This window comes from Podarcis raffonei, chromosome 17, assembly GCF_027172205.1.
Source record: "Podarcis raffonei isolate rPodRaf1 chromosome 17, rPodRaf1.pri, whole genome shotgun sequence".
In the NCBI taxonomy this organism is placed as follows: Eukaryota; Metazoa; Chordata; class Lepidosauria; order Squamata; family Lacertidae; genus Podarcis; species Podarcis raffonei.
The window spans coordinates 1,307,440-1,327,208 of NC_070618.1; the positions used below are offsets into that span (position 1 = coordinate 1,307,440).

The 19,769-nt window shown below is 42.8% G+C and overlaps 1 protein-coding gene across 1 annotated transcript in view; it reads right to left on the reverse strand.

Annotated features, from left to right (window-relative positions):
* Nucleotides 1–19,769, reverse strand: part of ADGRL3 (adhesion G protein-coupled receptor L3) — a 505,316-nt gene that overhangs the window by 99,487 nt on the left and 386,060 nt on the right. Inside the window, exons 12-15 of the mRNA XM_053370359.1 lie at nucleotides 11,896–11,934; nucleotides 9,739–9,922; nucleotides 8,729–8,851; nucleotides 1,162–1,370 (exon numbers count right to left, since the gene is read on the reverse strand). Of these exons, the coding sequence (XP_053226334.1) occupies nucleotides 1,162–1,370; nucleotides 8,729–8,851; nucleotides 9,739–9,922; nucleotides 11,896–11,934 (555 nt within the window). The remainder of the gene's footprint in view (nucleotides 1–1,161; nucleotides 1,371–8,728; nucleotides 8,852–9,738; nucleotides 9,923–11,895; nucleotides 11,935–19,769) is intronic.

The window sequence follows — 19,769 nt, forward strand, 5'->3', positions numbered from 1 at the left end:
TGACAACGGTTTAAACATATTTCCTTTCTCCCAGCTACAATCAGCAGAGGTTGTTGAGTTAAAAATTCTACCTTGTGCATGCTTTAGAAAGTTTTCTGTCTTTTCCACTTTAGCTAAATGGGGTCTTGTTTCTTTGTTCTTTATTTATTTTGGTCATAAAACTATAATGAGTACTTCAGAACTAACCTGCTATATTTCAACTGAAGAACAAAGGAATTACCCTATGAGAGTTAAAGCAGTGATAAGTAAAGTAAAGGGACCCCTGACCATTAGGTCCAGTCGTGACCGACTCTGGGGTTGCGGCTCTCATCTCGCTTTATTGGCCGAGGGAGCTGGTGGCCAGCATGATTAAGCCGCTTCTGGCGAACCAGAGCAGCATACGGAAACGCCGTTTACCTTCCTGCCGGAGCGTTACCTATTTATCTACTTGCACTGGCATGCTTTCGAACTGCTAGGTTAGCAGGAGCAGGGACAGAGCAACGGGAGCTCACCCTGTTGTGGGGATTTGAACCACCGACCTTCTGATTGGCAAGCCCTAGGCTCTGTGGTTTAACCCACAGCACCACTTGCGATTTTGGTAAATGGACAATTGCCAGTCTCCCTCAGCGCCAGGATAAAATAATACTAGGATTGTTACTAGCCCCTTGGCAGGAAAGCTACATATCAAATAAATGAGTCTCATTTTTAAATAAGCATTATGGAATAGTTAAATTAACAATCAAACAATGAGGTTTCTAATTAGTAGATAAACATTTTTCTATATGATGAGCATGAGGTCTTTCTTCATTTAAAACTGTAATAGACAATAAATATCTAAAGCTCTACCATCCATGACTATTCTACCACCAACTGCCTTTTGTTAAATATCCTGATTAGTTTTTATATGCTGATATTGTTGATTGTGGTCTTTAAAAATGTAATTTACTCTTCTTTTCTTTTTAATAAGCCACCCTGGAAGGTTTCATATCCTGAAATACAGGATATAAATGAAAAGGGAATAAAAGCAAACATCAAAATATAATTTGAGCCACAGTGCTTTGACTAAAAAGAAATGATATATGTGAGGAAAATCTCGAAATGTTTTCTGGCATGTTTTTAGGAGAAAGGGAAAAACAAGCAGACTGAAATATGTGATCTTCTGGAAGGCAAATAGCTCCTTACCTTGATGTGCCTGACAGTGAACACAACAGGATCAGCCAGATAAACCTTATTGCTGAATTCTTTATTTATTGCTGCTGTAATAATGGGGGAATTCACTATGACAGAGTGATTGGTAGACAAGGCTTCCATCCCCAGCTTCATGCTGGCATTTTCTGTGGACAGGTAGGGGCCCAGGTTGTTGTATAGGACAAAAGCCACTCTGATTTCACCTGGAAGGAGAAAACGGGATAATGGGGAGATTAAGATAGCTCCCCTCCCACCCATAACCTTTTGCTCTGAGTTTGCTCATCTTGCAGTGAACACATCACAACAAATATGCTGAATTCTATCCACGTTTCTCATAGGAAAAGCTTTTTACTGCTGCTCCCAACGTTTTCCAAAAGCAAATGTGAATTTTCATGGACACAACAGCCGTGGTAATGGCCTGATCACTTTGAAGTTACTTTTCACAGGTGGTTAGGAGAGGTTCTTCAGAAGCTGAGCAGAGGAAGTCACAATTACATCACAGAAAGAGCTATGGCAGTGGTGCTGGGGAAACCTACAAATTTTGTGGCAGTGCTTCTTCCACTAAGTACAAAGTTGCATGAGGGTTCGGCTTGCCATTACCTAACAACAAACCTAGTCCTGCTAGGACTAGGCATTCAAATTCTTCAACAGGAGGAAAAGGGGGGGGAATACCTGTATCTATTAATGCTATCAAAAAATATGTTTCCTGTACATTCTGATCAAAATGCCTGTTCCAGCATATTACAAACACAATTCAATTAACCAGCTAATTTCTATACATGTTAAGCAGGAACCTTCTCCATTTACAGACCACTTCAATTCTTACTATTATAATTAAGATTGATTGCAGTTTCCTAGTGTTCTGTCAATACTTTACATGTTTTTAATGAAGCAAACAAAAACGTACTGGAGGCATAAATATTAAACATTCAATTTTTGTTAACTCTTTAAACACCCTTCTAATTTTTTGTACACTCTCCAGACAGGCACGCGTAATAGAATGCAGTCTCATAATCTCCAGAAAATGTACTTTTTCACCTGAGTAAGATGTATCTTGTAGTGAAATAGTAGATATAGAATAATTTGATTAGTAAATGTTCTATGTGTCTACTAGTATCTCCACATAAGAAATTTATTCCATTTTCTCTTAAACCTATATTTTTGATCCCCCTTCTATCCACACGTTCCTTTAACAGTGCTGTAGACAGAGATCTAGAATGATCACAGTGTCAGACTAGGACCTGGGAGACCAGGGTTCAAATTCCCACTCAGCCGTGAAGTTCACTGGGTGACTTTGGGCCACTCACTGCTTCTCAGTCTAACCTACTTCTCAAGGTTTCTTGTGGGAATAAACTGATGAGGAGGACCAGGTACACCACCTTGTGCGCCTTGGGAAAATGGTGGGAAAGGAATGCAATAAATAAACAAACATTGGGCTTTAACGAATATAATCTTGATAACATTGAGGGAATGAATTCCTAATTGCCTTATCTGTGTAAGAAAGGGTATTAATTGAAGATAATACAACGATAACAGCCTAATACTGTCAACCATAGGTTGACAGATCACAGTACAGATATACCTTGGTTGTTGAACGCCTTGGTACTCGGACGTTTTGTCTCTGGTTTGCAAACATTCTTTGGAAGCCAAACGTCCAATGCAGCTTCCAATTGAGTGCAGGAAGCTCCTGCAGCCAATCGGAAGCTGTGCTTTGGTTTTTGAACCGTTTCGGGAGTCAAACGGACTTCCGGAACAGATTAAGTTTGACAACCAAAGTACGACTGTATTGTATCTCCCCATTAAAAAACAAATCTATTCTTTTTGTGTGCCAAAATTCTAGACTTGCTGCTGAAGATAATAATTAGTGTAACATTAGTTCTATATGTAATTACATGTTTATTACCGGGATGTAATTAAGTTTAAACAAAGTCCCTGGCTGGGAGGTTCAGGGAGGTTCACCCTGAGATGCACACCAGTTACGAAGAAGAAAGCACTGAGGCTAAAGTGAAGATCGAGCTTAATGCAAACATATTCCGAACAGGAAGCTGCTGTAGAAGGAAGAGGAAGAGAGCAATTCTACAAGGAACTCCAGGAATTGCAGCAGAGGGCTCGTCCACACTAGTCCCGTGCTTCGAAGCATGGGTCCAAGCGGTTTTCCATTTGCCCTGATGCTTTCCCCAGGAATACCCGCTATTTACCACTGAATCAGAGCAAACGTAAAGGTAAAGGTAGAGGGAGCCCTGACCATTAGGTCCAGTCGTGGCCGACTCTGGGGTTGCGGCGCTCATCTCGCTTTATTGGCCGAGGGAGCCAGCGTACAGCTTCCGGGTCATGTGGCCAGCATGACTAAGCCGCTTCTGGCGAACCAGAGCAGCGCACGGAAACGCCGTTTACCATCCCGCCGGAGCGGTACCTATTTATCTACTTGCACTTTGACGTGCTTTTGAACTGCTAGGTTGGCAGGAGCAGGGACCGAGCAACGGGAGCTCACCCCGTCGCAGGGATTCGAACTGCCAACCTTCTGATCCGCAAGTCCTAGGCTCTGTGGTTTAACTCACAGCACCACCTGCGTCTTTGGTAAATGGACAATTGCCAGTCTCCCTCACAGCCAGCATAAATACTAGGATTGTTACTAGCCCCTTGGCAGGAAAGCTACATATCGAATAAATGAGTCTCATTTTTAAATAAGCATTATGAAATAGTTAAATTAACAAGCAAACAATGAGGAGCTCACCCTGTCGCGGGGATTCGAACCGCCGACCTTCTGATCGGCAAGCCCTAGGCTCTGTGGTTTAACCCACAGTACTACCCGCGTCTGTAAATCTGCAGAAAACCCAACTGACATTTGTTCTGATTCAGTGGCAAACAAGTGATTTTCCTGGGGGAAACTGAAGGACGAGCCCCGAGAGACAGGAGGACTATGCCACATTCTGCGACTCCAGAAGGACAAGTGCTGGAGCTCTTTAGTTCCTGCTGAAATGTCCTATGCCCAGGAAAAAGCCACAGAAGCGTGGAAGTGGACTGGCTTCAGAAGGAAGGGCAGGAGCCATAATAACCAGGAGATCCCAGAGAGAGTGGGAACCTGTGTCGCTGACAGAATTTCTAGGGCCCAAAGTGTATATGAGAAAACAAGAGGCCTCAAGTTTCCCAGGTGTGCAGAATTGACACTAGATCCCAAGGCCAAGGAAAGGGCAGCTGTCACTCGTACATAATTGATATGGATATACATGCCACACTTGTTATACATACAAACCAGTCAGCCAGAAACGTGAGGAGCTTAAGCAAAGAGAGATAAATGAGTTAAATGGCACCAATCAATTCTTTAACTTTTCAAAAGAGCCTCTGCAGGGAGGGAGGCGAGGTGGCCCATTCCACAGGTGTGCGCCAGTGATGCTTGGGCAGTGAGCAGTATACCTAAATATTTAGCTCTCTTTTCCCATAGAGTATGATGCGAAAAAGAAATTCCAAAACAGATAATCCGTATTTAAACCCAGTAACTCGGGATTTTGCTTCATTCAGCTTATAAACCATAGTCTTTTGTATGTAATATTCAGCCCTTCATTGTCACTGTGAGAACAACACAATCTGTACAAAACGAAAGCCTTTTCTTCAGTCCAAAGTTTAATTTCTTTTACTCTATTATCATCCTTTACATTCGTTGCTATGCTGTCGTCAATTAGGCCAAAGAGGTAGATTTTTAGGTAAGACACTTTTCTTCAGCCTCCATGTGAAATATGTGGATAATAATATCTATTATACAGGGTTGCCATAAGGATTAAAGCAAAATGGTGTGTGTTGCATGTGCTGGACATGTGAAAGGTGAACATAATGCATTGTTCTTCTTGTTATAATTGTTGATTTTATTATTTATATATTTATTTGAGGTCTCCAAAACCCTTAGGGCCTTTTCAGATGTTACACCCTGACATTGCACTCCCAAAATCTCCATATAACGCCCAAGAAGGTTGGGGTGATTTGGGGTGGTGTGCTAAGTTGAACCTGCAATTTCACAGCTGAAAAACTCAACACCTACCCACTGGAACTCCCAAGTTTTCATTTAAAAAGGCACTTAAGGAGAAGTAGCGATAGAATGCCCAGCGAAAAACACTGTAAGATTACTGATCAGGCCTCTGAGATAACTCATTTGCATCTGGAAGAAGCAAGGACACAAAGAAGCGGAGTCCCCCAAAACAGTATGGACAGTTAAGAAATGGAGAAACAAAGAAAGTTCTGCAGAATAAAAAAGGAGCATGAACAAAACTACCAGAGGTACAAATATCAATATCCTAGAGGAATAGGAAGAATATAATATAACCCAAAAAGATATAAAGCATCAGCACCAGAAAAAACAAAACTACTGGTTAGGGATGGATGGATGACTATATTTCTGAACTGTGTCAGTTTCATGAGTTCATTCCTGTTTGCACAGTATAATTTATAATATATTTTCCCATCCTGAAAGAACATGGCACCCTGGAAAGAGCATAGGTCACAAACAGGCAGGCTAAGCCTGTTATTTTGGAGGCATAGAAGGTAAACAACTATTACCCATGAATGGGGGGAAAATACTATTTCCTGGGCTCATGGTAAGTTTAAAATTGTTAGGCATGATAGGCTAGCCTTCCTTTCTATAGCCACCCCACATTCATCCTGTCTTGAGCACAAAGCACCAACATGAAGCAATAAATGCTGAGACACAGAAGAATAGCCCCTCTGTGAAGATATTAGGAGAAGCATCATTATGAGCTTCATTTGACAGCCGTGTGAGGAATAAACCTATTCAACGGAACAAACTTGACTTGTTCATTTCAAGCCCATTCAACTTTACCAATGGAAGCAACGGTTTAGAGGCATGGAATAAAGTTTTTTTTTTTAAAAAAAAAAATTGTGTGTGTTTTGACATTTAAAAAAATATAAGTGAACCTGTACACCACTTTGGTAGATTTTTTTTTTAATCAAGCAGTTTATACATTTTCTAAACAAACAAATTTCTAAGTGAAACCTACGTAGCTCATAGCTTTTTCTCACGCCAGGTGGTGCCCTTTGGCAAAACATGCCAGCAACGCTGCTGATGGACAGAAGCAGGGCCTGCACCTTCTTCCAGGTGATTTTGCACCTGACATTATTACGAAGTGGGGTGGGAAGAAGCAGAACTGCAGCCACTTCCTCACTAAGGAAAATAGCACCATAAACACTGTTCGCTGGACCTTGGGCCAGTCAATCAAAGCAGGACCTTCAACAAACTGGTCATGGTTGATGGACCATGTAAAGACATGACCTTCTTGCCCACAGCTAGAAAATGAACGTGAAGATTCTTTACATACAAAAGGTCCAGGTTTCCCCTTTAAAAAATGTCAGATCTCATAGCTAAGAAATCCCACTCTGCCTGCCACCCTGGGGAACTGCTACCAGGAAGAGTGGATGGGATTAGGCCAGATGGACCAATGGTTTTGACTTCGTAAGGCAGCCCGATATATGCTGTTAACTGGTTGGAGCAAAACATTTATTGCTTTATTATTTTACACAACACTTACATGTCAAGATGGCTTCTGAGTGGTTTACAACTACAAAAACCAATGCATCATTAAAACACACAAGTTCCATCAGCATACTAAAACATCCTTAATTGAAATATATAATAAAACAAGAAGAATGACAATTAAAACAGCTTAGGGAAAATGCCCAAATCACACCCTAGTTAAAACTATAAAATCAGAAGCCTCAACAGCATCGGGACAGAAGTGTGCCTTGTGGAACCTCGCAAGAGGTAGATGAAGAGTTTGGATTTGGATTTGATATCCCGCTTTATCACTACCCGAAGGAGTCTCAAAGTGGCTCACATTCTCCCTTCCCTTCCTCCCCCACAACAAACACTCTGTGAGGTGAGTGGGGCTGAGAGACTTCAGAGAAGTGTGACTGGCCCAAGGTCACCCAGCAGCTGCATGTGGAGGAGCGGAGACGCGAACCTGGTTCCCCAGATTACAAGTCCACCGCTCTTAACCACTACACCACACTGACTCCCCAATCCTATTCTCTGGTAACGGTCATGCAGATAGGAGCATTGCCACTGGAGAACAGTGCCTCCAACTCCCAAACCACTGAGATGCTCCACAATGATACCACAGCTAGTGGTACCCAAAGCCGATGTAAGATCCATCAGCAGTAGTAGAGTTTCACTCTCCCTGTCTCTCCTTTGAAGGGGGACATCTGTCAGGGCAACCAGGGGCCATAGCATGCTTGAACTCAGATTGGAATGGGTTCAGATAATCTGTTCCAACAGTGTCAGCAGCTGAACCACCCCCCTTTTGAGCACGTTACCCCCAAAGGGCATGTTACAAGACTGGGCAGTTGCTGTCAAACACCTCAGGGTCCGGTAGGGCTTTTTCAGAAATGGGCTTGCCACTACCTCCTTCAAAACAGTTGGGGATTTATCAGATCCAGTGAGTCCCTCACCCTAACAAGGGGGTGCGGCAGGAACTCAAATTTTACCGAAAACTGGTCTGACCATGACAAAGGGGTCAATGCAATCCTTCAGTATCCACCCCACCACCACCAAGGTCCACCAACAACCTGGCACACCCCTGGGGTTCTTCAACTTAAGACTACCGCCAACAACTCAGCCAAGGAGGCCACTGGGCAACAGGGTGGATGGTAAGCATCTTCACTCTGACCCAACCCTTGAATGCCCACTCCAAGGAAAGAGGTTTCCTGGCAAGCTGAATGGATCATAGCAACTCCTCCACCCCTGCCTTCTAACCTCGGTTGGTGTTGCACCAGGGTAGCGGAGCTGAGTCAAATCTACTACTCCCTATTCACATACCCACAGTTATACAGACCAGTTCAGCTCCTTCATCCATAATCCAATCATAGATAATAATAATAATATTTTTTTATTTATACCCCACCCTCCCCAGCCAAGGCTGGGCTCAGGGCGGCTAACAAACAATAATAAAAACAAGTTGAATGAATACAACTTAAAAACAAGATTAAAATACCACATTAAAATATTGAAACATTAAAATATTAAAATGTAGCCTCATCGCAGGAGGAGAAGGAAAAGAAAAAAGAAAGAGAGGGAGGGAGGGAGGGAGGGAATCAAATTGGCTCCTAGCCAAAGGCCAGGCGGAACAACTCTGTCTTACAGGCCCTGCGGAAAGAAATCAGATCCTGCAGGGCCCTGGTCTCATGAGGCAGAGCGTTCCACCAGGCTGGGGCCAGTGCTGAAAAGGCCCTGGCTCTGGTTGAGGCTAATCTAACTTCCTTAGGGCCTGGGACCACTAGGGTGTTGCTATATATGGACCTGGAGGCTCTCCGTGGGGCAGACCGGGAGAGGCGGTCCCAAAGGTATGATGGTCCTAGGCCATGAAGGGCGGTGGTCTTATTATACACTGACCAGACATTGAACAACAACAGCACCATCAGGTTAGCCATCTCAGTTCCCTGCCAGGTAGGAAGATTCAAGGGGACAGAATGAAGCCACTGTCCCCTTCTAAAGAAGGTGAAACCATGAAGAACAGCAGACAAAATAAGATAGAAAACAATTGTGAGGTGCTGAACTTACCATTCCGGCCATTCTGCTTCAGTGTGTTTGCTGAGAGCTGGACGGCACTTCCATAGCCTGTATTCTGTGGAAACTTCAGGTCTTCCAAGTTTCCGTCTGTGCTTAGCCTTGCAACCTCCAACTCTGTTGGTATGAAAGAAGTGAAAAATGAAATGCATGCAAAACATTCCAAAGGATATAACTGATTAGAAATTCAGGCGACAATCAATATATATAATATTGTCAAAAACAGCCCCAAATAAAAACGTGAGACCCTGTAAATGGATTCTAGTATGGGCCACAGTTATTAATTTACATTCCTCATCTGCAAGGTGCACCCGAGCCCAGTGCTAAGCAGGATTGTCCCCCTCATCAGGGTGTGCAATAAAATTCCCTGCAGGAAGCCCTCTTGCACACCCAAATTCACTGCTGTGCAGAGTTGCTCCCCTCTACGTTAGCTGATGAGAAGAGAGAGAGATCCTGCTTGGACCAGGTGTTTCTCCCCTCCCTGTCAAGTCATTTACCAACCCCATGCTCAAAGCTTCCTAAAGTGTTGAACGTGGGGCTGACAACATCCCTTGCCATGTGGTTCCCAAGTGGAACCCCCCTCCACTAGGGATTTTGAAAGGTAAGCTGCACCAGCTGCTTACCAGGTGACATCATAAAGATGCCACACGATTGACAGATAGGTGGCCCCTGTCCATCTGTCAGATGGGGCCAGGCTGATCCTGATAAAGTTCTTCAGTCCTTGAAATTCCTCTGCACATTTAACCCAAGCCACCAGATTGTGCCTGGAAAAATTAATTCTGCCAAAATTTACTATGCAACACTACTTCCTTGACCTACTATTTTGGCCATGCTTTACTGATGCTCTGTAGACTGCAAGTCTCACATAAATTGTTCACAGGCTGTTAAGTGTGAAAACTCTTGCACAAACTACTTTATATCACTTGTTCTTAGGAAGCCAGTGCCAATGCAAGTGAGTGGATGCCACCGAAACAAGTTTCACCCCAATTATTTCTGCTACTCACGAATGTTGTCCGTGTTCTCCCTCACGATATCAGTCTTGAGAAGGTTGTCAGCCAGAACAAAGGCACTTTCTTCCACGGTGTCCAATAACATGGTCGCTGCACGAAGCTGATCACTTGCAGGCAGGTCCCTCCATGCATTTAAAGCTTGCGGCTGCAAGAGGTTATTGACTGTTTCCACCATGGCCTGCGAAGAAGAGGAATAAGATTGATTTCCTGCGAGAGCCCCATCCACTCATTATAGAACGCAATACGCCCAGTTTCACTGCCCATCCTTCTCAACTTAATCAATGTTTCTGGCTCTGTGTATGAGATGGACAACTCTCATATCTCCCTACCCATTCCCTCCACGCATTTCCCAGATTTGGGATCCAGTCTTTGCCCTGAACCCATTTTTGCCAGCCTCCATTTGCCACAGCACCTTGCCTTGCTGACGTCTTCACAGCTCTCTACTCGACTGAGGTGACAGCCTTGTTCCTAATTGTTCTTTATATATAGAAAAAACCCAACCAGAAACTTTCCTTTAAGTGGCAATATTGGTTTTTAACAGGGACCTAAAAAGAAGCATTGAATCAATGACAGTGACAGAAAGCTCTGTGGACCTGAATTAGGTAATTACTGTCTGCAGCTAAGAAACTGCACTTAGCAAAGAGGCAATCACTCTCTTGCTTAGAAGACTCAGGCCTTGTAAATGACTCAGCTTTACTTGTCACACAACAATTCATGCCTACAGAAGTTCCTCAGTTCTTTTCTGTGGACTTGTACAAGTGGTTTGTTCTTTAAGAGATCAAGGTGTATCTGCGAGTCTTTGTTGACAGGGGATATACACTTCTTCCCTGTGAGTCCCGTCACAAGCAGATGATGTAGCTCTCTCAAGTGAGTGGATGGGAAATGAGATGTAATATATGTTCACCAATATGTTCTGCAGCAAAATAAATATATGAACTGCAACCCATGCACAGCTGAGATCTGAAGTGGCACCTGCAGCAAAATAAATATATGAACTGCAACCCATGCACAGCTGAGATCTGAAGTGGCACTATCTCTTGACAAAGGGGATCTTGGGAGTTGTGCTTGCTATCTCACTTTATTGTGGCCATGAAATAAGTAAAAGCTGTTTGACAGTGCAGCGGACCACCTCAGCGGCAGTTTGTACCAACTGGTCATTTCTCACTAGTCTTGGCTGGCAAGGAGGAGTCTATGAGCAATAAAAATGGACACATGCTCTTATGTGAAAATTAAATGCTTAGGAATAAACAATGGTATGTTTCTTTGTCTGTGGGACTGCAGGACTTGAAATGACATTCCTGCCGACCCAAATGAAAAGCAGAGTTTCCTTGCTGTAAATATACATTAAACTCAAAACTGCTGAACTTCAACAATGGGCCACCAATCCACAAAAACCTTTCTGTGAATCAAACTGAGAGGCCGTGACTAACTCAAGGTCACCCAGTGAGCTTCATGGCCGGGTGGGGATTTGAACCCAGGTCCTGCCTGGCACTCTAACCACTACACCACATTGGCTCTCATAGTGGCCTTGGAAAAGGAGACCGTTTTTAGCTTCTTGACGCTGAGGTCCAGCGCCGAGGGCCTTCTGGCGGCTCCCTCACTGTGAGAAGTGAGGTTACAGGGAACCAGACAGAGGGCATCTCGGTGGAAATAGAGAGCTGGGCATGTATCAGAGAGTTGGGCTTAGGTGTTGAATCTCCAGGCATGTTGCATCCATGGCAAATTTAATACAAGTCTGAACACATGATACAGTGATATTTTGTCAGCCTGATATGCTGTATTCACTCAAGCTCTCACTCATGGAAAAAACCCCTCTGTGTCAAATATTTCTGTGAAGCTGTAAGCTCATAACTCACCAAAAACACAACACCCACAACCTGCTTAAATGATCTGCTGCAACTGTGATTTCCTGGAGCTCTACAAATGGGATTTTTCTGCACTTGGTATCAGTCCTCTATTTGTCTTACCATTCCTTCCTTCAGTTGTTTTCCCTCATTATTTACTTTTCTTCTTTTCTTCTTAGGAATAAAAAAATGTCTATTTCCCCCATTACAAATTCTATGTGGTTTTGGTGTCCACTGATGGTGCTGCAATAATAAGGAACACAAAGCCGAACTATGATAAACACAGAGGGGAGGAATGTGAAAGTACCTGGACATAGGCTCTGCAGGAACGCTCCCGTTTCTGAAGCTGTATCCATAAAGATGGTTGTTATAAACACAGAATAAAAAAGTTAGTGACAGGAGAAAGCAAAATTATATAAAACATCTACTGCAAAACTTGTTTCTCTTACAACTTGTTTCCAAGAAAGCACACTAAACTAGGCAGTAGCAGTCTTTCAATACCACTGAGGACAAGTTAATTGTTATTTATAAGAAAAGTACTAAGACAAGCAGTAAACAAAGAATCATAGAATTGTAGAGTAGGGGCCATGAGAGATAATATTTTCAATCAAAACTCTTTTAAAAAGAATTCCTTCATCCAATGACCAACTCAAGCTTATTTTGAAGTCTTCCCTGAAATTGCTTCTTGTATCTGGTCGTAGTTTTGAGATGTCCACCTCTGAGCACTACAAATAAAGGCTTCTGGATATGCAAAAATGTTTCCTCTGGGCTGCTTATGAAGTACTACTACCATATGAATTCAGGCCCCAAGAGACCTCATCGCCACACCAAAATAACCATCATTTTGCTGACTCAGATGTCATTTGCAGGATCACGTGAACTGCATTTCATTGAACATTGGTGCCCTGATCCAGAGAATGCTATTCATTTGTGTATCAGCACCCCCAAATAACCAATTTACTTTCAATGGGACAAAAGTTTGGATGCGCCCATGGATGTGCAGTTCTTCCAGATATTTATATACCACCTAATATAAAAACAACCTCTAAGCGATTTACAAAACGACATACTGCCGGGCATCCAATTTACCCCTGCCACTCCTGATTTCGTTCTCTGGATTTGTGTGAAAAGCTATTACATTCTGGAGAATTATGCAAGGAAAAAGAGCAAGTGAATGACTCAGAATGTAAGCTGACTCAGAATTCAACACTCTTTAGCACAGCCTTCAGTTGTTTTGGATTACAAGCCCTACCCTGAAATCTGATTTGGCGTCTCAATGCCAAAGCCTACCCAATGCAGCAGGGTCCACTGAATATTGGGAGAGGTTAAATGAATACCTCAAAAGTCAAGGTTCAAGGGCAGAAATCTGGCTGAGTCTGGAATAACCTTGTGAAGTGAAAGGATATGAAAAAAGGTTTTATATCTAGATGTTAGGATAGAGAGGATAAAGAAAACAGGAAAACAGGAAGACAGAATGAGAGATAAAGGAGGTGCTGTGGGATTGGTAGAAGTCAATGTCTTGTTGTTGTTGCTTTAGTGTTTATAATATTAACTTGTAAGATATGGATTTGTTTGGTTTTTTGTTTTGTTTTTGTTGCCTTTTTATTTTTCGAATGTTGATTTTTGTGTGTTGTGTATTGTTATCTTTTGATATCTTTCGTGTTGTTGTTTGGAAAATACTAATAAAATTCATATTAAAAAAATGAATATTGGGAGAGGTTTGGGTGGGGACAGGAAAGTCATCTTCCATCCAACCCTTCAGTGGGAACTTCTCTGAATCCAACTCATTACAATTATACAGTTTATTCAATTCCCATTTCATATTCAAGAACTAATCTTTACCCCTTCTGCTTTAATCAACAATGCACTGAACGCCACAACAGAACCCACAATTTACGCAGATTATATTGTTTTTTTAAACAAGCTGAGAAAACAAACTTATTTTAGATGATTTAACTTATAAGGCAGGAATCTGAATTAAAGGGTTTAATTATGCAAGCTATCAGAAAGTTAGAAAATCTGCCTAACAGAACACAATCTGGGGAAATATATGACAGATTGAAGGCGAATGAAGAACAGCAAAAGTATTTGGAAACATATAAAATATATAAACAGCTTGACTTCTCAAAATAAATATTTGTTTGACAAGATAGGTAAATCATTTGGCGACTATCCATATGATGAGCAAAAGAAAAAAAATCAAGGAATATAATGAGTTTGTTGTTAAATCATAAGCAATGTTATAAGAATGTGAAAATTAGTATAAAAAGCTTTCCGCAATTACATTTCTTAAACAAGAGAGAATAAAGTAATTTTAAAAGGTGTTAATAGTTCAAAGCTAATGAGAGGGGACAGGGAATTCACTGAAGTGAAAAATAAGGCTACAGGTTCAGGAGGTTTTTCTGCAGTTTTATTCCAACTGTTTAAAATAAAAATACCATCTCCACAGTGTCTGTTATAAATTAATGTTAATCCCTGATAATCTTCCAACCTGTCTGGAAGAAGCAAGTATGGCTGTTATTCCTAGAACCAGACAGCAGCTTGAAACGTACCTGATCAACGGTGCTGAAACAAGACTAGGCCCCCAATTTAGAGCCAGCAAATTTGGTGGCTCATTTCAGCAATGCAGGTGAGGAACATGTGACCCTCCTATCAGCCTCTGCCAGCAAAGCGAATGGACGTCAACTCCATGCTGGGAGTTGATGCCCAACAACATCTGGAAGGCCACAGGTTCTCCATTTTTGAAGCAGCAGCATTCTGTCAGCCATGTGGGAAAAAATATGGTGGCCGACTATGTCATGGCGAATCATTCCAACAAAGCAATTTTTAATTTTTTTTGCAGGGGGGCATTTTCTGTGCTGAGTTTAACCACTTGACTTTCACCCCAACAAGTATATAATTTTTCTAAGTACTGTCTATCTATCTATCTATCTATCTATCTATCTATCTATCTATCATCTATCTATCTGTCTGTCTGTCTATCATCTATCTATCTATCTATCTATCTATCTATCTATCTATCTATCTATCATCTATCTATCTATCTATCATCTATCTATCTATCTATCTATCTATCTATCTATCTATCTATATCTATCTATCATCTATCTAGGGTACTAGGGTGCTGTATATTGTCTCCCTGGTTATTTAACTTATATGCAGAATTCATCATGCGAAAGGCTGGGCTGGATGAATCCCAAGCTGGAATTAAGATCGCCGGAAGAAATATCAACAACCTCAGATATGCATATGACACAGCCTTGATGGCAGAAAGTGAGGAGGAATTAAAGAACCTCTTAATGAGGGTGAAAGAGGAGAGCCCAAAATATGGTCTGAAGCTCAACATCAAAAAAAGAAGATCATGGCCACTGGTCCCATCACCTCCTGGTAAATAGAAGGGGAAGAAATGGAGGCAGTGAGAGATTTTACTTTCTTGGGCTCCATGATCACTGCAGATGGTGACAGCAGCCACGAAATTAAAAGATGCCTGCTCCTTGGGAGAAAAGCAATGACAAACCTTGACAGCATCTTAAAAAGCAGAGACATTACCTTGCCAACAAAGGTCCATATAGTTAAAGCTATGGTTTTCCCAGTACAGTGGTGCCTCGCAAGACGAACGCCTCGCAAAACGAAAAACTCGCAAGACGAAAGAGTTTTCTGTTTTGGAGGTGCTTCGCAAAACGAATTTCCCTATGGGCTTGCTTCGCAAGAAGAAAGCCCATAGGGAAATCTCCGCCGGCCTTCAGAAGAGGTCCTGGACCTCTTCTGAAGGCCGGCGGGGGGCAAAAGTCTTTGCTCCCCCCGCCTGCCTTCCCGGGACAGCGGAGACTTCTCCGCTGTCCCAGGCGATCTGAAAAGGCTGGCGGTGGGAAGAAAAGCCCTTGTCCCCCCCCCCCCCCAGCCTTCAGAAGAGGTCGGGGGACAGACTGTCCCCGGACCTGGTCTGAAGGCGGTTTCCATAGGAACGCATTGATTGATTTTCAATGCATTCCTATGGGAAACCGTGCTTCGCAAGACGAAAAACTCGCAAGAAGAAAAAACTTGCGGAACGAATTAATTTCGTCTTGCGAGGCACCACTGTAGTGATGTATGGAAGTGAGAGCTGGACCATAAAGAAGGCTGATCGCCGAAGAATTGATGCTTTTGAATTCTGGTACTCTTCAGAGTCCCATGGACTGCAGAAAGATCAAACCTCTCCATTCTGAAGGAAATCAGCCCTGAGTGCTCCCTGGAAGGACAGATCCTGAAGCTGAGGCTCCAAGACTTTGGCCATCTCATGAGAAGAGAAGACTCCCCGGAAAAGACCCTGATGTTGGGAAAGATGGAGGGCGCAAGAAGAAGGGGGCGACAGAGGACGAGATGGTTGGACAGTGTTCTTAAAGCTACCAGCATGAGTTTGACCAAACTGCGGGAGGCAGTGGAAGACAGGAGTGCCTGGTGTGCTCTGGTCCAGGGGTCAGGAAGAGTCGGACACGACTAAATGACTGAACAACAACAACAACAACTACAACAACAACAACAGGGTGATGGTGGGACTGCGTTGCTTTTCACTCATCAGTGGCCAGATAAGGTGGTGGAGTCACATTATCCACAAAGGTTTAATCTTTGCCCATTGAACTCTACCAGCTTGGAAGTGTGTGTGTGATGCTGCGCACCAGGAGTAGTCAGTGGTTTCCACAGGCCACGTTTCTGCCTAATAAGAATCACTGGCTGAGATGACATTGGAGTTGGTGCTGAAGTCTCTCACAATGATGGCTCTGTGAGATATGCACATCCAGACAGACATTGCTGTTTCTGAGTCAGGCCCAGACATAACTGCAAAATCTTTGCATTCAGTGTGATGAGGAGACCATGGTTGTAATGATGTCCGAGCTGCAAGCCATGGATTCTTTCCTGCTCACGTATTGACAGGGGAAATGTCTCGAACCACATGCTCATCTCTGCCTTTCCTGGCTAATAAAAAGGAGAGGCTGCTTTCCAGTTATCATGCCGTTCACAATTATTATTAATTTAGGTGCTCTGTAACATTTTAAATGATGACAGGGAAGCTGTCTATGCCTCTTAAGGAGGCTGTTATCCATTCGCTCCCCAGGGGATCTTTGAGTGTTGATAACCCAGTAAATCACGGTCCAGTATCTGAGCTCCGGTTTCCAAGCAACGTAATTGAGCATAGGGTTGCTTAGCAACTCCAGGCATACCTAGATGATAAAAACATTCTTAATCTTTTTTTAGCTTGGCTTTTGCTTAGGCTCTGAGAACAAAACTGTTTTAGTGGTCTTATTAGACGGTCCCCGTATGGAGATCAACAAGAGAAACTGCACCATCTCCAGAACTTTGGAGGCAATAGGTTATTGGGTACTGTTAAAGCAGTGGCACAAACCAGTGGCCATGGGAGAACCTGACCCACAATGACTTCGCCAAGGACTGGCAGCCAATTAAATGTCTTAGGACTGAACTACAAAAGCAGCAGAAGGAGGTAACAGAATGGACTGTACCACTTCAGAATACAATGGGTCTGTGTATGTGTCATGTTTATTAATGTTTCCCTACATGAAAAAGCTCCCTGCAAACAGAAAAAAGCACCTTAGCAAGAAAACTGCTGGGCTATAACCTTTCTCACTCGTGTGCCATATAAAACACAGGGCCATTAAAAATCCTCCACTTGCAGTATGAAGTGATAAAGTCTGTTATTCCACCTTGATATTCAACCTCTGCAGTGACAGGGGTGAGTAACTGTTGTCCCTACATACATTGGATTCCAACAACATTAGCAGAGCCACTGGTTTAGACCTCATCTCAGTCAATTAATCAAATGCATTTCAATTGACAAATGATTATTAATTACAATTAAGCTATCAGAAATTAATTAGATATACAAAACTGGCATATGGATAAGGAAAAAGGTATTTTTTCTTCCGATTTATAATGACCCAATTATAATTCTGCAACAGAACGAAGAGATTCCCTCCCGCATAAAACAGAAGAAGGAATGTCTCTTTTGTTATTGCTTTTACTTTGCAAAGTGCTTTGGGATTCACTTGAATGGAAAGCAGCATATAAAACAATAAATAAAACAAATCATTCTAAAATGGGACCTGCCACCCTTATTTTTTCTAACTATTTGTATCAAAGATAAATGGAAAACCTAATGCTCGAGTAATCTTTTTAAATGATAAAATATTTTAATTGATCCATCTATTTTATTGGTAGCCCAATTCTATACATGTCTATGCAGCAGTAAGTCCCATGGAGTTCAAAGATTTTTTTAAAAAAGGTAAATGGGTTAATATTTTATGTACATAGATTTTTAAATACATTTTATTAAATAAATAAATACAACTGCTTGTCTGATTGTGCAACTGATTTCCACTTGCACAGTGAGACTTTTCCTTCCTCCCAATTCCACTGCAGCCCCACACCTGCACTCCTCCTCCCTCAAAAAAATATGTGGTCCGGGAAGTCCCGCAACCCTCCAGATCAGATTTTGGGTGTGCATGAAGGGCCTGCAGTGGGGAGGAAGGGAAATCTATTTTTGTGGCACTGGAGATTGCCCACTGTGGCTAAACTTCCACTGCAACCTCGTGGGTCACTCTCAAAGGAAGCCAGGCTAGTGCGTCTTTCCCTCCATTGCTATTCCATATTGTGTATGGAAGAGGCGTAACACTATGTCCCCAACTTCCCCACTTATCCAAGAGAACAATAGTCTTGGTTCTTAATTCTTCCAAGTTAGGGTGGCTAAAGAAAATTAAGAAAAGCAAACTAAAGCAATCCAGAAAAGATCATGGTGATCAAAGCAGATCTTGGGTTGCCTGGAAATTAGCTCGTCTTCTTTTTATTACATTTTTTCAACCTGTGGTGGACACAGACAGGAGTGCTTTTCATCAATTTCATTGGTGACCTTTCTTTTATCACTTTATCTTTTATCACTCCTTTACGAGTTCGCAACCCATAACTCATTATGATGAATTATTTTTTTAAAAACTATATTCCACCTAGTTTCCCAAAGGAATAGGAGAAGCAATCAGGGCCCGAAAGAATGCTGTCTGAGGCAGTTGCTTCATTTTCCCTATCGAGTGGGCTGGTGCTATCCACCACCAACAGACAGAAAACATCAAGGTCAACAGAAAGCGTGTTGTCCTTTATGGTTGATTGACAGCCAGAAATGCTCAAACTCCTTGCACGAGGCTAGGGCTTCCTCTTTTCGCCCGTGCATCCGACTGCCCGTCCCTCCCTCCCTAGAATAGGGTTGTTCGCTTTGACCTTGCTATGCCTGTCATGGGGTTGTCTACTTTGGAGCAGGGGCCCGGTAGGAATTTTGTCCATCTGGCTGATTGGCTGGGGCCCTTTGGTTTTTGCCTACTGCGTAGCAAATCGTCACAACTTGTAAGGTTGCGGTTAGGCATTGGTTTATGGTTTGGTTGGTTGAGGGGCATGGATTGGCTGTGCCTGCCCCTCTAATGCTGCTGCTGCAAGGGATTCCCTTAAAGGAATTGGGGGCTAACTATTGCTTGTCCACTCTGTCAAGGGGGCTCGGGCCATAGCAATGAGTTCCTGGTTGCATTTGGGGTGAGGGCAGGTTCCTTGCTCCACGTAACCCCCAAGTGTATTCCCCCATTCTGACTTTCGCATCATGCAGAATGTCAGTCTGTCCCCCATGGTGGGGGCAGATAGTCGCAACCAATGCCTAAGCAACCACTCACAAATTTGTATTTTAATAAAGTTGTGGCCAAAAAATTATACCAAAAATCTTAAACAAAAATTCTGTGTGATGTGTGAGTTATTGGGGTGGCCCTGGGGACCTCGACACGCAACTGCATATATGGGGAAGACAAAAGTCCTGGCTGTTTCCCCCTCTATCTGCTGTTGTTTCCTCTTCACCACTGTTAATTTCCCCTGCTCTTCCCAGTCCCAAAATTTAGGAAAAATAAGCTGAGATTTCAGTCGCCTTCAACTCCCTCTGCATATTCCTGTCAGAGCCTTCAGAATTCTCAACAGGAAAATTCTTACTAATCTGGAAGAGGAGAAATGGATGGGGAAAGGAGGCTGCAACTGCCTATTCCCTATATGTTTGATTTTTATCTCCTCCAGCAAGGCCTACTGGTGCAGGAGCTACTCAGACGGCCACTATAGTTCTGGGAGCGCTGCCAACACGGCTCTCTCAAGTTACTCTAGTATATACAT